This window comes from Barbus barbus (assembly GCF_936440315.1).
Source record: "Barbus barbus genome assembly, chromosome: 22".
Taxonomy (NCBI): Eukaryota; Metazoa; Chordata; class Actinopteri; order Cypriniformes; family Cyprinidae; genus Barbus; species Barbus barbus.
The window spans coordinates 24,242,315-24,258,028 of record NC_136750.1 but is presented as its reverse complement, the minus strand read 5'-3'; the positions used below and the strand labels follow the sequence as shown (position 1 = coordinate 24,258,028).

The 15,714-nt window shown below is 35.4% G+C and overlaps 1 protein-coding gene across 1 annotated transcript in view; it reads left to right on the top strand.

Annotated features, from left to right (window-relative positions):
- The window catches only part of LOC306888107 (protein O-mannosyl-transferase TMTC2-like), a 109,780-nt gene extending 96,441 nt beyond the window's left edge, over positions 1–13,339 (top strand). The window contains exons 11-12 of the mRNA XM_079446253.1: positions 7,291–7,354; positions 11,226–13,339. Of these exons, the coding sequence (XP_079302379.1) occupies positions 7,291–7,354; positions 11,226–11,405 (244 nt within the window). The 3' untranslated portion in view covers positions 11,406–13,339. The remainder of the gene's footprint in view (positions 1–7,290; positions 7,355–11,225) is intronic.
- The last annotated feature ends 2,375 nt before the right edge of the window (positions 13,340–15,714 follow it).

Here is a 15,714-nt window from a genome sequence, read left to right as displayed (position 1 = left end):
AAACAAATTTCAGAATTGAAAATATTGATGAGTTAGATATTCTGTTAAGTTGAAGGATGTTTGTCTGTGAGGCTAATAAAACTCATCAAAATTTTCAAACAAGGCTCTTGACAAACTTTATATTTATAATTAAAAAAAATAATACAATTTAAGTACATTTTTGTTGTTAATTCTGCTTCCTTAAATTCACATTGCAATTCCACGTCCTTTTTTAATTTTTTTATTACTGCCGTAATAAACAAATCCAGATATTCAACAGGAGTTTATTCAATTTCGATAAAGAATTGTGCCCCTTTTTTTTTTTTTGCTACAACATTGTCACTGTGTTGGGTTACCACCTTGATGTGCAACGTGAAGTCTGAATCCTGAAGCAAAACCTGCTGCATTGTAGGCAGTGTTGGGTGTAACGCGTTACTAAGTAACGCGTTTCTGTAATTAAATTACTTATCCACTGAAAAAGTAAAGTAAGGGATTACTGTTCATTTTTAGGCAATTTAATTACAGTTACTTATAAAGTACTTGCGTTACATACAGTAAATAATTTCAACAGTTCTAAAAGCAATATTGAATTTGAAATCTAAATTTACCGTCTAAAGATATTGAATGCGGCGGCTTTAACCCTCCGCGTGCGGGTGCGTTCACTTTCAGATTTTCCTGATTCACAGAGAAACCTTAAATACTCAAATCAGGGCCGGCACCAAGAGGGGGCATTCGCGGGCAGAGTTACGGTGCCCCCCACTTTCCATCCTCTCCCCTTCTTGCTGAACGTGATCGTTTCGAAAGCGAAAGTGAAACCGGTAAAACAGCGCACATAAGAAAGCGATTGCACGCTTTAGCGAGCGTCAGAAACTGCACGCAATCACAGATGGAGGTGCCCTGGCGCCGGCTCTGACTCAGATACATATAAGACTAAAATCAATAGACTCTAAAAATCTTGAAGTGTCTACTTGACACTTGAACGAATTCAAATTAAAAACTAATGTTTCTGATTATGCAATCCGTATGAAACTAAAGCAAGGTACAGTCTTTCCCGTGTCTGAGCTCATTATATGCAGTCACCTGCGCGCATATGCCCTCACCTAGATACAAAAAAAAAAGTAAAATATTAAGAAAAAAAAAAAAATCTAATATTCATCATTTTTGAAAGAAGACCTGCTATGAGAAATTTACCTCATAAGAACAGCGCGATCTGACATTATTCAGCAGAGAAGATCATTTCTGTAATTTATTCTTTCAGTTAACGTGTTATTTTGACATAAACCTGTACAGATTTTACTAGTTGGGCTTTTCCTGAACATCTTGCCAAACTGAAATGTATTGTTTAACTTTTAAGCCTTTTTGTTATTCAGATATTTTGCAGAGTATTTCTATTTGTTAACCAAAGGTGGTTACATTTTTTTCATAAAAATGTTTAAGTATTCCAGTTGTTTTAAAGCTAAAAGGCTAAACTATTCTATGTTTGACTCGAATTGAAAGAATATAGAGTTTAATTTCTATTAAGGTTTATAGGGATTTTAAGATGTAGCCTAATTAGCGATTTGAATAATTAAGTTACTTATTGAGTAACTAAGTTACTTTTCAGACAGAGTAATTAGTAAAGTAATTTAAATACAATATTGATGAAGTAATTAGTAACTGTAATTAATTACTTTTTGAAAGTAACTTACCCAACACTGATTGTAGGATGTTTTTCTATCTCTTTCTGTTTTTCTTTTACGTCTTCCACCTCCCTATTTGCATGGATGCTTTCTTTTGCAGTGCTCCGCAGGACATGTAATGGAGAGCCTGCATTAATACCCTCGCCTCGAGGTTTCGATTGAATACACTTCTCATAATTGCTACATGGAGTTCACATGGTATATAGTTACACACTTCCTAAAAAGTATTCCAACCCTACAGCAGATTTTGCATGGTGCTTTATTGCTACAAGAACACTTGTTAATTGCAGTCTTAGGCTGTGTCCCCTACCTTCGTGCTAGCTTGCGGTCCAACTCATTTGAAGATCAGGTTCCTAGTGTGTTTGTCTTGGAACGACTTGCAGAAGGGTTTCGGGTGGGGGGTGAATTTGAATGAGGTGGGGAAGTACGAGGCCGCTTTAGATGTGCGGCTCTCATGGGCCTGTCTCTACCGACAAGTTTTCTTCCTTACTATCAGTTTCCTTGCCCTCTTCAAACAAGTGGTGGTTATTCGAAACCCCGGCCAAACTGTGTCACTGCCACGCAAAGTAAAATGCCACATTTTACTACTTCAAAACAAGTTCTCCCTTATTGTTGTTTGTCTGTGAAAGTATCATATTTAGTTCAAGACAATTCATTGTACGTGCGCACATTTTTTTCCAGTATGTTTTTTTTTCTAGTATGCTAAGCTGCAGTATTTTAAAGGAATAGTTAACCCAAAAAATTAAATTTGATGACAATTTACTCACTTTCAGGCAATATGTCGAAGAATTCGTTTCTTCATATGAAAAAATTGACATTTTTCATTATATCACTTGCATTAATTTAGCATTACATCACTTAGATCCTCTGCAGTGAATGGGTGCCATCAGAATGAGAGTTCAGACAGCTAATAAAAGATCACAGTAATCTACAAGACTCCTGTCCATCAATTAATATAAATTTATGCTGCGTGTTTGTAACAAAAAAATCCATCAAGACATTTTAACTTCAAGCCATTGCTTCTTGCTAAAGTAAGAGTCCTCTGTAAATTTCATTAATGCTTGTCTGAATCAAGAGAGAAATATGCTCAGATCAGGCACAGTTTACAAGCGAAAACAGTCCAAAACACTTCTAAACAAATATGTTGGTGGATTTTCATGTGAGAGGACAACAGAGATGGCCTTTTTCATTGAAGCAATTATGGACTTGTATTTTGGCCAGAAGCTATGAAGTTAAAACGGCTTAATGGTGGATTTGTTTCTTACAATTACTCTGATTTTTGCTACACAAGTTGTTTATAGATGGACTGGAGTCATGTGAATTACTTGTGGATATTGTGATGCCTTTATCAACTGTTTGGACTCTCATTCTGGCGGCACCCATTCACTACTGAGGATCCTTGGGTGAGCAAATTTCCATTTTTGGATGAACTATTCCTTAAAGGGGTAAATTTGAAATGCATTTTAGAGAGGATTTTAGCATTCTGACAGTTGTCTGCTAAAAGCCTCTCCTTCGCCTTAAAGTCTAAATTAATCTCCTTTAAAGCACCGCTTTTGTAATTCACATTCTTATACGATACATTTCAAGACGATTGCTGTCAGACTTCAGATAAATTGCTTCCAGCCAGCGTTGCTCCTGTAATTAATCCATAAACCATAGGCCTCCATTTGTTTGTGACGGGTTCTATAGCTTTGTACAATAAAAGCTTACCATTAAAGCTTTCATGTAATGCAGTCTTACATGGTTACATCAACGGGTCATGAATTATTTTATGCTTTTTCTCGGAAGGTCGGTGACCACTTTGGAATGAAATAATGAGTAGACTGCGGTGGGGTGGAGGAAAAGTTTGGTTGCCAAAAATTAAACATTTGGTTTATTGTATTTTGGAGGTTTATATCTGACTTAGGGAGGTCCAGTTGATGCTGTCTTTTAGATTTTCACCATATATTGCAGTTGTGGTCATGAAGACCATCACAGTTTTGACTCTGCGTTAAGGGTGGTCACATTCCCACTGTTGATTATAACAGAATCTTTTGTCCCTGCAGACAATTGTGGTCACGATCAAGCCCATTTTTTTACGTGCCTGTGAATGTGAAAATTGCACAGACTCATCGTTCAGGAGGAAAGGACTGTAAAACAGAATTGTGGAGGGTGAACAGTAACACATGGTTTTGGTTAAATGCTTAAGTCCACTGTTGAGAACCAGTCATCCCATAGATTTTTATGTAACTTCTAGTCTGTTTTTTTTTTTTTTTTAAGTTAGCAGGTAATTTTTAGCCATATACATCCAGAAAAGGTCAAGCCAGTTAATTCAGGAAGACACAATTTATTTTCAAGATGGATGCATCTAAATTAGGGGTTTTCAAATTTTCTGATGAAGGCCGCTATATATTTTAAGACTCATTCATATTGTATGAGAGAGGGAAAAATAACAGTAAATGTCACATGCAACATGCTATCTTTATAATGTCAGTGAACTAAATTTAACACATTAAATTAGTAAATATCATTATTCAAAATATTGAGCAATTAATGTTTCAAATATTTTTAGAAGCAACCATTGTTTTCTTCCCGTTTTACTTATTTTAGTTAGTTAGTTATTTTATTTTAATTTTACTTTATTTTATTATTTTACTTTATTTTTGCTGACCCATAAACCAACTGGGCATCAGCTAGACTTAAAAAAAAAATCACTGATCTAGATGAGCTGTTTTCAGTAATTTGTAAATATAGGCATACACACCATGCAGATTTTTCAGATCACATTCTTATTCTTCAATTAGAATCAAAGAACATAATGGTTTTGGATAACCCTTCAACTTTAAATTATTCTTCTTGTTTCCTTGAATATTTTAATTATTATTGTTATAATTTTATTTTAGTAGATAAACTATTAGAACATTATAACCTACTTCTATAACAGCTGATTTTTTCACAAAGCAACTCAAAATGCTGTGACCTAAAAATGCCGTCTCTTAAAGTACAAAGGGAAGGACAACACCATGTTTAGCTGTTGGAAGTTCACCCTGACCCCATACATTCTCCCACTCAACACTTTATTTTATTTTTGGCTTTTTTTATTCATAGAATAGCAATAGAATAGTGAGGATGTTGAGAATGGGATTGGGAGATGTTGCAAGCTGAATTCAAACTTGTCAGCCTTTGATAGCTTCAGCTTTGCTTGTATAGAAATTTCCTCCTAAATCGTATTTCAATGCAATGTCTTAATTTATCATCTTCCTCATTCATCGCTCTGTCAAGGTTACTGGAATGGAATGTTTTCCACACATATAATTTATCCATCATCTCACTGCTTGAATATTTCAAGTACAGTACATACTATTTTCCCTTAATAAAAAGCTATTTCTTGAAATGTTTAACCTTAGCTCTTTTCAGCAAAGAGTTTTGTTGAGGATGAAGGAGGGTTTATAAAACCGGCCAGTATAAGGAAAGCGGTCATCTATCATAAATAGAAGACATCTTCAGCAATCTTTCATCATTACAACCCAGCCTTTCTTGGCCGACGGTCATTGTCTCCATATTGAACTCTCTTCTAAAAGAAGATATTGCTACCAGCAGGTACAAGCAGCTAGAGCAGAGCTTCTCAACCTATTTTGGGCCAGCGCCCCCCTACCCATTCTTCAGGTCCCTCACCGCCCCCCATCAAATAAAATACTTCACTGAACATTACAGTTGATTATTATTTTGTTTATAATGAGGACTGTTATTTTTACAATACCATTCAAATGTATGGGGTCATTATGATTTTTAAGAAATTAAGTTAATTTAAGGATCCATTGAATTGCTGTCATATGTATGGATGTTTTCAATTAGCTTTCAGTGAAAAATAATATTTATCCCTTAGTTTTAGAAAATAATTTTTTTAAGAATTTATTGAATTTCCTTTTTTTCTGACATAGTAGACATGGTCATTTTGGTGGGAAAATACTACATTTACACTTGAAAACTGAAAAAATATAAACCCTCTTTTAATATATTTTATAAATTATGTGACAATATTTTAAAGTTTGCTTAAAAATACTTCAATGTACAACCCCAATTCCAGAAAAGTTGGGATGTTTTGTCAAATGCAATAAAATCAAGAACCTGTGATTTGTTAGTTCTATTTAACTTTTATTTAATTGACAGAAGTACAAAGAAAATATTTCCAATGTTTTTGCTGACCAACATAAATGCATTTTATAAATATAAAAAAAAATTGATTTTGATGGCTGCAACACACTCCAATTAAGTTAGGACAGAGGGAAAATAAACATGAAAAGGCTATAGAATATCCAAATTAAAATATTTTGAAACGGTTCACAGTAAGCAGGTGAACCTAGGCCAGGGTATCATGTTTGGGTATAAAAGGATCATCTCAGTCTCAGTCATGGCTAATCACTTTGTGCCAAACAAATCAAAAATTTCTCAATGCAAAATCACAAAGAATTTAGGTCTTTCACTAACTACCATACTGTGAAAAGATTCAGGGAATCCAGAGAAATCTCAGTCTGTGTAGGGCAAAGCAGGAAACCTCAGGTCAATTTGCATGACCTTTGAGCCCTCAGATGGCATTGCATGAAAAACCATCATGCTGCAGTGTTAAATATAGCTACATGGGCTCAGGAGTACTTCAGAAAACTGCTGTCACTTAAGACAGTCTGCTGCTGCATCAATACCGGATTCTCAGGACCAGAGCTCATCTCAGATAGTCAAAAAACAGTGGAAATGTGTGCTGTGCTCAAATGAGTCCACATTTCAACTTGTTTCTTGGGAAAAATGGATGTTGAGTTCTCAGTCCTAAAGACCAAAAGGACCATCCATTTCATCAGCGACAGATGCAAAAGCACACGGCTGTCATGGTATGGGGGTGCAGCAGAGCAAACAGCATGGGTGACTGACATACTGTATGTGTTAAGGTGCCATTAACGTGGATGCATATATTGGTATTGTACAGAGACATATACTGCGTTCAAGATAACTTCTTTCATGGGAAGTCCATAGTTATTAGATAAAGACAATGCCAGCTCTCATTTTGCATGTGCTACAACAACATGGTTTCATAGTGCATGTGACTGACTGGCCAGCATATCTGTCTCCTATTGAACATGTACGGCCCATCATGAAAAGAAGAATCAGACAACGATGACCACAGATTGATGGGCATCTGAAGTCTTGTATCTAGGATGTGGCAGACCATTTTCTTTTGCAAGTTTCAGCTCATACATCTTTGATGTAAACTTGCCTTAACCAAACGCCCCCCAAGAACAGCTCAGAGCTCCCCTTTCAAAAATATTGCTTCCAGCGCCCCCCCGATGCTCTCCGAACGCCCCTGTTGAGAAACGCTAAGCTAGAGGATGGGTTTTTCCCCATGAAAAAATAAAACCTTAAGAGTTGTAAAGAAGCTAAAGATCTTCAAAGAGCATCCAGTAGGTTGTAGGTCGTGACCTAAGAAATGAAGGTACATTTTCTGCTCAAAAATTGTGAAGCCGGGCAGTTTTATAACCCTGTTTGGCTTCTACCTAGTTTTCCATGGCATTAAAGTTGGTTAACAAATAGTCCAAGGTTTAATATCCAGCGATAACTTGTGCAACATGATGAAGTAAGACGCAATGTTTATTTGCTCTTTCAGGCAAGCCAGCCTCAATGATGCGACTGAGAAGTACTACAGACAAGCAGCCAACCTGAGACCCAATGTAAGTACCCAAGCCGTGCTGCACGTGGGACGTGTGCCATGCAAACACATGGTGGTTAACTTGAAATGATTGGTGTGACTCAACTGCTCTCCATAAGTTGTATCGGTGACCAACTGTACAAGCTCTGTTGGCGGTTTTGGGGTTTGTTTTCAAAGCATCAGTCTCAAACTTTAAAGAGACGCAGTATGTCAGGGAAGTGTACTGTGAAGTCCGCAAAACACACAGTTGTTTGATTTCTTTGGAATATGTGGATGCGTTTGATGTTCGGTGTGCAGCTGCCTGAAAGGAAGTTGCCCTGTTCACCAGACAGAAGTGCAAAATGAAAAAATGGAAATGTAGAAAATTAGAAATATTTTGGAAAGCTGATATGAGGCTCAAGCCTGTTAGGTGAAGTCAACTTTAGATTAAGAAAATTTAGTTTTTTCTTGTTTTGTTTTTTGTTTTTCTTGTTTTGTGTTTTGTTTTGTGGAATATGGCTAATGAACATTCATTAAGAGTGGAATGAGTTTCAAATTAATTAAATGTATTTGTTTATTTATAATTGTAATAATATAATAAAAGTTTTGACTGAAGATATGATAAAAACAATTATTAATATAACAAATTAATTATTAATTGCTGATCACTATAAATTATACATTTATTTATTATGATTTTCTTTATTTTATGTAATAAATATATCTCTCAGTGATGCCTATGTATGCTTTTTGGTTTCATACCAAGTATTTTGCATAACTTTTTAGTGTGTGAAAACGGGTTATTTTGTTTTGAAATGGTAAAACAATAATAATAATGACTAGGGGTGTAAAGGTTCACAAAATTCACGGTTCGGTACGTTTTCAATACGGGGGGCGGGGCAATCGGTTACGTCGCAATGTTGGAAATGTTTCTGTTTTAAACCCTGAAGGCGAGCCAATGGATATCACACAAGCACGCGTTTGCACCAGGTTTGCACACATGCAAACTTTGCGCAAGATTTATGCCGGTGAACGTCTTAATCTCAGTCAATTCACTATGAGCAGAAAGTGAAAGTAAAAACGGAATGAAGGAGTAATGACGGAGCTTTCGGCATCTGACGCCGCATATTCTCTCAGAGACAAAGAGAGACGAATCTACTTCAACATATGCTGATAACGGTACAGCCTATAGCTGTTTTCGTTTATTTCCTTTATATTTGTCTTGTGGCCCGTACATACTGAAAAAAAAAGAGAAAAGAAACGCATTTCGTGTTAAACAGGTTGTTTTTGAAAGTCAGTGCTTGAAATAAAAGCTTTTTATTTCATTGATTTATATTGATGCCTGCAGTGTTAATATTTTAATAATAGGACTATAATTCATTGTAGCCTATAGCCTAATAGACCTTTTTTTAAAACATTTTAATTGAGGAGTAAATATAGCCAAATCTTATCCTCGCAGCGCATCAGTTATACGTTAATTAACAATTGCGGGGAAAATTAATTGCACTTTTAATTTAATAATAAAAGTAACTTCATAATAATAATAGGCCAATTAAAAATAAGAATGTAACAGGCCTACATTAATTGGAAATGGCAAATCGCTATCGACGATACAAGATCATCATCTTTCGACGCACCCCAGCACGGGGAGGTTATCGCGGGGCAGACAGCACGTTGCCTGTTGCGTAGTTTGGGCTGCGTTGTTGAGCGCAGTGGCACTGATATTTCACACACTTTAAGGTTTTATTTTCCAAACATAATAGGATTAGTCCAACAAATAGTTCGGTTTGTAATGCGTACCGAACCGATAGCCTCTTACCGAACGGTTCAATACGAATATGCGTATAGTTACACCCCTAATATTGACTGATTGCCCCAAACACATGCCACTGGTTAAACTGGCATTGCTATTGTATTTAACAGCATTCTTAAACGGCATTTAGATGTAATATAAGTATATTTGGTTTTTAATGAATATTTGGGGTATATCATGTGTGTCAGCGATTTGTCAAATAAATGTAAACTATTATTTCCTTTGTTATTACTTTAAAGTGTACTCAAAAACATTACTTATCAAATTATTTGATGCTAGTAAATATTTTTTTATTTAATTTTTTTTCCCTAAATGCTGCCTTTATTTCAGTGTTGTACAGTGTCTGGACTTTTTGTCTTCAGGGATGTTTGTCTACTTAGCAGCTGTTTCAACAAAAGTCCCACGATATTTTCCACATCTGGTACCACTGATGCTGTGTCTGCATCCCAGGATGGTGTTGTGAGGGATACTGTGCGGTTAGATTGTAGGGTGAAGGGGAAGCAGGGAGGTCAGGAAACTTCTTGAGGACACAGCGGGACAGATTCTCCTCCGCTGCTTACTTCCTCTTACCTGACAGTATCTAAAAGGCTCTATGTTGTGGTGTCAGTTATTCATAGTTTTTGGCTGGTAAAGGCACAAGTGGTGGGTCTCTAAACATCTGAACAACAATTTAAACATTACACCCTTCTGAATAGTATACTAACACAAATATGCATATATAAATATTAATTGCAGGGCTTGACTTTTCAATATAGTTTTAAACTAAAATTAGGGGTATTTGTTAATTCAGGTGTTACATGCTGTAATATGAAGCTGTTTTTACACTGATGCCAGACTTTTTATGAATATTATGTAAATCTTTTCGAAGCAGCTTTTTCATTTTATTATTTTTAAAATTTTATATAAAAATAATATAAAATGTAGTTACTTTCATTAAAGAATTTAGCTGGATTACAATTTAAACCAATGCATTTATTCGTTTATTTATTTATGGAGGAAAAAATACCTATATAATGATTTACAGTATCACTTTAGTGATTTAAAATAAATCATACCATGATTTTTGGACTTTTTTGGTCATATCAAACTCCAATTTTTCATATAAATACAAAAAAAAAAAGTCTGTAAAATTAGGGTCCAGTGTATTGTTGATATGAAGGAATTTTCTGAATTGATTTTTCACAGGTGTTTGCTATTTTGAATTATATGTTGTTATGTGTTGTGTTTAGGGTTAAAGAAAAAATCTGTAGATTTTGAACTGAAGATGTCCTGACATAAGTACATTTTCCATTTTTCTATGGATTTTTTTACTTGAATACTTGAAGCTAGTGAAAATTTTGCTGAATATGGCTTAGAATATATTTGGTTTTGAGAGGAAGGTATATGTGTCACTCGAGTGCAGTTAATACCACAGTTTGCAGTTCATTTGTCCCTCAGTCTCGTTTTGAGGTTTGACATCTCTGCGTTGGGTCAAATAGTGCTAATATATTACTTATGCGTTGTGTAATTCTACAACGATCGTCTCCTTCTACGTTTCCGTGTGGAAAACCATGGCAGCTGGCCTAAAAAGTCAGTTAGTATTAGTTTTACTCTCCTGAGTGTTAGATAATATACGACTCTCTCCCTTCAGAGGTGGCAAGTGAAGCATGTCCAAAAATGGTTTTTAATTTAAATCATATCACCTTCTTGCAATTAAATATTTTTGACATATTAAATTTAGTCATGCCAGCCTGTATTTTAGCCCCAAGTGCTGCAACAAATATGTTTTTGTACGTCCATGTCGGGACTCTTGGAATGTTGGGTTTAGTTTAGGTTCAGGTTGATTTACACATCTATTGAAATCTCCTTATGTGAGAAGAATCAGCATAGTCAACATATTGTTTCCATTGAAGCCTGATGCATTCAACATTACTCATGTAACCCTGACATAAGTAAAACAGATGATGTGCGTCCAGGAGAGTTATAGACTGTAGAATAACAGAGATTCTGGTCAAATTTATGGACATGTGAACCTGAAAACATTTCAGAAATGCCAGTGAAAAAACATGCAAAGGACATTATTTGCTTCCTTAAAGTGACTATTTGGTGTTTTCTTCCACAGTATCCCGCAGCTCTCATGAACCTCGGAGCCATTCTCCATCTCAACGGCAAACTCCAAGAGGCGGAGGCCAATTATCTGCGAGCCTTGCAGCTGAAGCCGGATGATACCATCACTCAGTCCAACCTGCGGAAGCTGTGGAACATTATGGAAAAACAGGGCTTGAGGACCATGGCTCCTTGACTTGGACATATTTGATGGAACACCTTCACTGAGGTTGTAAAGGAGATGTTCTCTCAGAGCTCTCACTAATGAGATAATCGACATCCTAGGGCTTCAGTCCTGGGTTACCTCATGGGACGCTTGAACATATGAGAGGTGCCACGTCTGGTAAAACCAAGACATTCTGGAACAATCTAGAACTGCGGAGCTCCCCAGACGTGTCGGGAGTTAATAACTTGAAGTGGCCCATAGATACATACTTGAAGTCTCATGATAAATTAGATTTTAATTAGTTAGTCGATGCTTAATAGTCTTGAAGGGCAATATTTGCCCTGAGGCTATGTGAAATTGAGAAGGAATGAGAGTGCCACAATCCCCATGAGGCTATACTCTGCATGTACAGTACATTTCTTCATTTGGAATCATTAATATTTAATGAGCACATCATGGCTGATGGAAATGCGAAAAAAATCGTAATATCAACAAAATAATGAGATAAATAGACCAAACACGCCATAAACGTTTCTCACTGTAAAAAACAAACATTCATTGTGTCAAAATGATCGATTTGTGAGGTTGTAGACTTACTGACACTGTACATAGAAGCACGGATGATATGTGAAGTTTGCGGAATTTTTAGCGAATGCATTTTCACGTTCCATCAACGTTCCATCGATCCAGACACGCCTGCCCACGGCACTCGATAACTTCTGGGTTCAAGAAATTGGATCCATTTGATTAATCTTGCCAAAAATGACAGAAAAACAGGAAAGAAACATTCGATACGCTTATATAGCCTGAAGGAAATGTTAGAAATTGAACTTGCGAGCTCTCTTTGCCTTTTTGCGAAAATCAGTTCTGTAACAGAAGGATCCAGTGGGGTTTATTTACTTGTTGCATTAGTAATATAAAATGGGAATGGAAAATGTTCACTTGTTATAAAATCACATTCAGCAGTGTGTTAATTCAGTTACACTACCGTTCAAAAGTTTGGGGTCAATACGTTTTTTTTTTATTATTATTATTATTATTTTATTCAACAAGGTGCATTACATTGATTGAAAATGACAGTAAAGACTTAAAAGATTTCTTTAAAAATAAATGCTGTTCTTTTGAGCTTTCTATTCATCAAAGGGTCATTAAAAATGTATCACTGTTTTCATAGAAATAAAATATATATAACCATTTTCAAGATTTTTAATAAGAAATGCACCAAATCATCGTTTTAGAATGATTTCTGAAGGATCATGTGACACTGAAGACTGGAGTAATGATGCTGAAAATTCAGCTTTGCCATCACAGAAATAAATTGCATTTAAAAATACATATACATGTATATTGGAATTAATTTATTGTACATTTTAATAATATTTCACAATATTACTGTGTTTTTATTTGATCAAATAAATGCAGCCTTTGTGAGCACAGGAGACGTAAAAAAATAAAAATAAATCCCAAACTTGGAAAGGTAGTGTTTATTACATCTGAACATTAAGATTGTGGACATTGATAAGTTCTGCTAGCAGTGTACTTTGACTGAATTGGTTCAACAGGCCGGTAGTTTAACTGCAAAGCTTTGACTGGTAACTCCTAACCAAAAACAAATCCACTTGTTGCACTCATCTAACAATATACAGCCATAGATTTGTAAGGGATTGTTTATATGTAATGTTGGTTTAATATTTTTCTTGAGTGTATAAATGGAACCTAATATATAAAATGACACGTTACACAGTGTGACGTTGTTGCTCAAACACGGAAAACAGTAAGCCAGAAACATTATACAATTACTTGTTTAGAATTGTTTAGTTCATTCTGCAGTTACTTTGTTTCATAATTGTCTTTGTTCATCCTTGTTTCTGATTTCCAACTTTGTATATGTAGTGAGTACGAATAATCGGTGATCCCACCAATTTTTTTACGAAGGATATTTTTGTGATATGAGCCTTTCTCACTATCACATTAAAAAAAAATGAAGTGAAAATTTGGACCCCAAAAAAATAAATTCTGTTTTTTCTCACCCTCAAACCCTTTCTGTTGAACACAAGAAAAAATGAGAAATTAAGAAAAAATAGTGGATCTTTTCAATTCAATTACAGTGGAAGCTTTCTATCTTTAAAAACGACGAAAAGCACCATAAAAGTTAGTTTTATTTTATTTCAATTAATTCATAGTGGTTATTATTTTAAGTTTAGGTTTTAGTTAACTATAATAAACCTGTCTATCATGTACTATATTCCACATTTTCTGAAGCTGTACTAGCTTTGTGTGATTAAATTCGTCTTATAAACATCTTATTTTATGCTTTTGCATAATTTCAGTCCCCCATTCGTTGCAATAGTATGGAAATGAGCAACCAAATGTATTTGGAATGACATGAGGGTGAATAAATAACAGAATTTAAATTTTCGGGTGAACGATCCCTTTACAGCTCTAGCAAATGTCATGTCGGACAGTTGAGTCAGTATTAACTTATTCCCTTTTGTGTCGTCTTAATGAAAAAAAAGGAAAAGAGAAAAAAAGCAGCTGGCTCTGTGTTATATGTCAAAAGTGTGTGAAATATTTCTGATTCAAGATGCCCTTTTTTAAAGCTGCAGTCTGTAACTTTTTTTGTGTTCTAAATTTATATAATAAGCGAGTTCACCATGAATCCATTTTCCAATCCCTGTTTTTGGATTGTCCCGAATCACTACGGTACACCTATAATAAGTGTTTATATTGGGACTATTTTAGACTGGTTCAGGTAGGTACCGCTGCGGAGTAACCCCCCGGTACCTGCGTGATTTGTCATAGACATAAACAGAGAAAAGTAACTCCGGCTACAATGTTTTTTCGCAAGACGCACGCAATTGTTTATTAACCGCTAGAGTGCCAAAAGTTGCGGACTGCAGCTTTAAATATATTTTTAAGCTGAACTAATTCATCCATTGTTTCAATGAGACATGTAATGGGAGCATTTTCAAGGGAATAAACACAGAATTTGTGATGCATTTGTCTAGACGGTCTCTCAGACAAACCTGTTTCTTCACATTTCTGTATCTAAAAAATGCTGGGTAAAATATGGACAAACCCAGCGATTGGTTTGTTTTGACCCAGCAGTTGGGTTACTGCTCAGAAGGTTGGGTTAGACATTTAACCCAACTGTTGGTTGAAAACAGCCCAATCGCTGGATTTGTCCATATTTTACCCAGCGCTGGGATGCATTTAACCCAGCATTTTTTTAGAGTGTACTTCCATTGTCTTCTCTTAAGTTAATGAATCAAAATTCAAATAATAGTCAATAGTCTGATCTTTCTAATGTTATACTGATTAGAAAAGAGCATTTCTAAACTAGTACTGGACATTGACATAATCATGCAGTATATTAAAAGTATAGTTCATCCAATTTAAAATCCTGTAATTATTTACTCACAAAAGCTGACTTTTTTTATCTGCAGAAAAACTTTGTGATAACATGAGAGTGAGTAAATGATGAAAACATTTTCATTTTAGATGAACAGTCCCTTTAAATGAAAATTTGCTGAAAATGTACTCTCACTCAGGCCATCCAAGATGTAGTTTGTTTCTTCAACAGAATGGATTTGGAGAAATTTAGCATTACAGCACTTCAGAATGAACTGAAGAATGACAAAAACATCACAAGTAATCCACAAGAAATCCACAGTCCATCATTTAATGTCTCGTGAAGCAAAAAGTTGCATGTGTGTAATAAGCAAATCCATCATTAAGATGTTTTTAACTTCAAAACAAATAAATATTCAGTAAAATATAAACTGAAATATTCCTTTAATGCACAAAAACACCACTGCAGTAGCATAAGATTGGAATAACAGAACTCCCATGTCGTCAAAGGACGCAAGTTCCTCATAGTTAGCACATTACCATAGTAAACCATTTGTAATTTTTTTCGGTCTCAGTCGTAACGTGATTGTGTCTTGTCTGTTCTCCACAGTGTAAGTAATCGGCGTAGTTTCTAGTGGTATTAGTTGCTACTGCATCGATACTGTGCTGTCCTTAGCTGTACCCAGTGTGTCTGTTAAGATGACAGTTTTCACATCGACTCACACTCACAATGCAGACTTACATGACTAAGACACCTGCACCCGTACTGTAGGCATGAGTGTTGAAGTCTTTCCTCAGGGATTTGGAGAGGTGGTGATATCGAGGTTGGTGCTCTCAGAGCAGAGAAAGAGTTTACTTTAAAAAGTTTTTTTTTTTGAACAATGTTGCATTTGTATAAATTATCAAGATTTGTAGCCTTTCTTTCTTCTGTTTTTGTATAAAGACTGACTTATGTGCCAGATAAGACTTTTCCCAATGTCACGTTTTT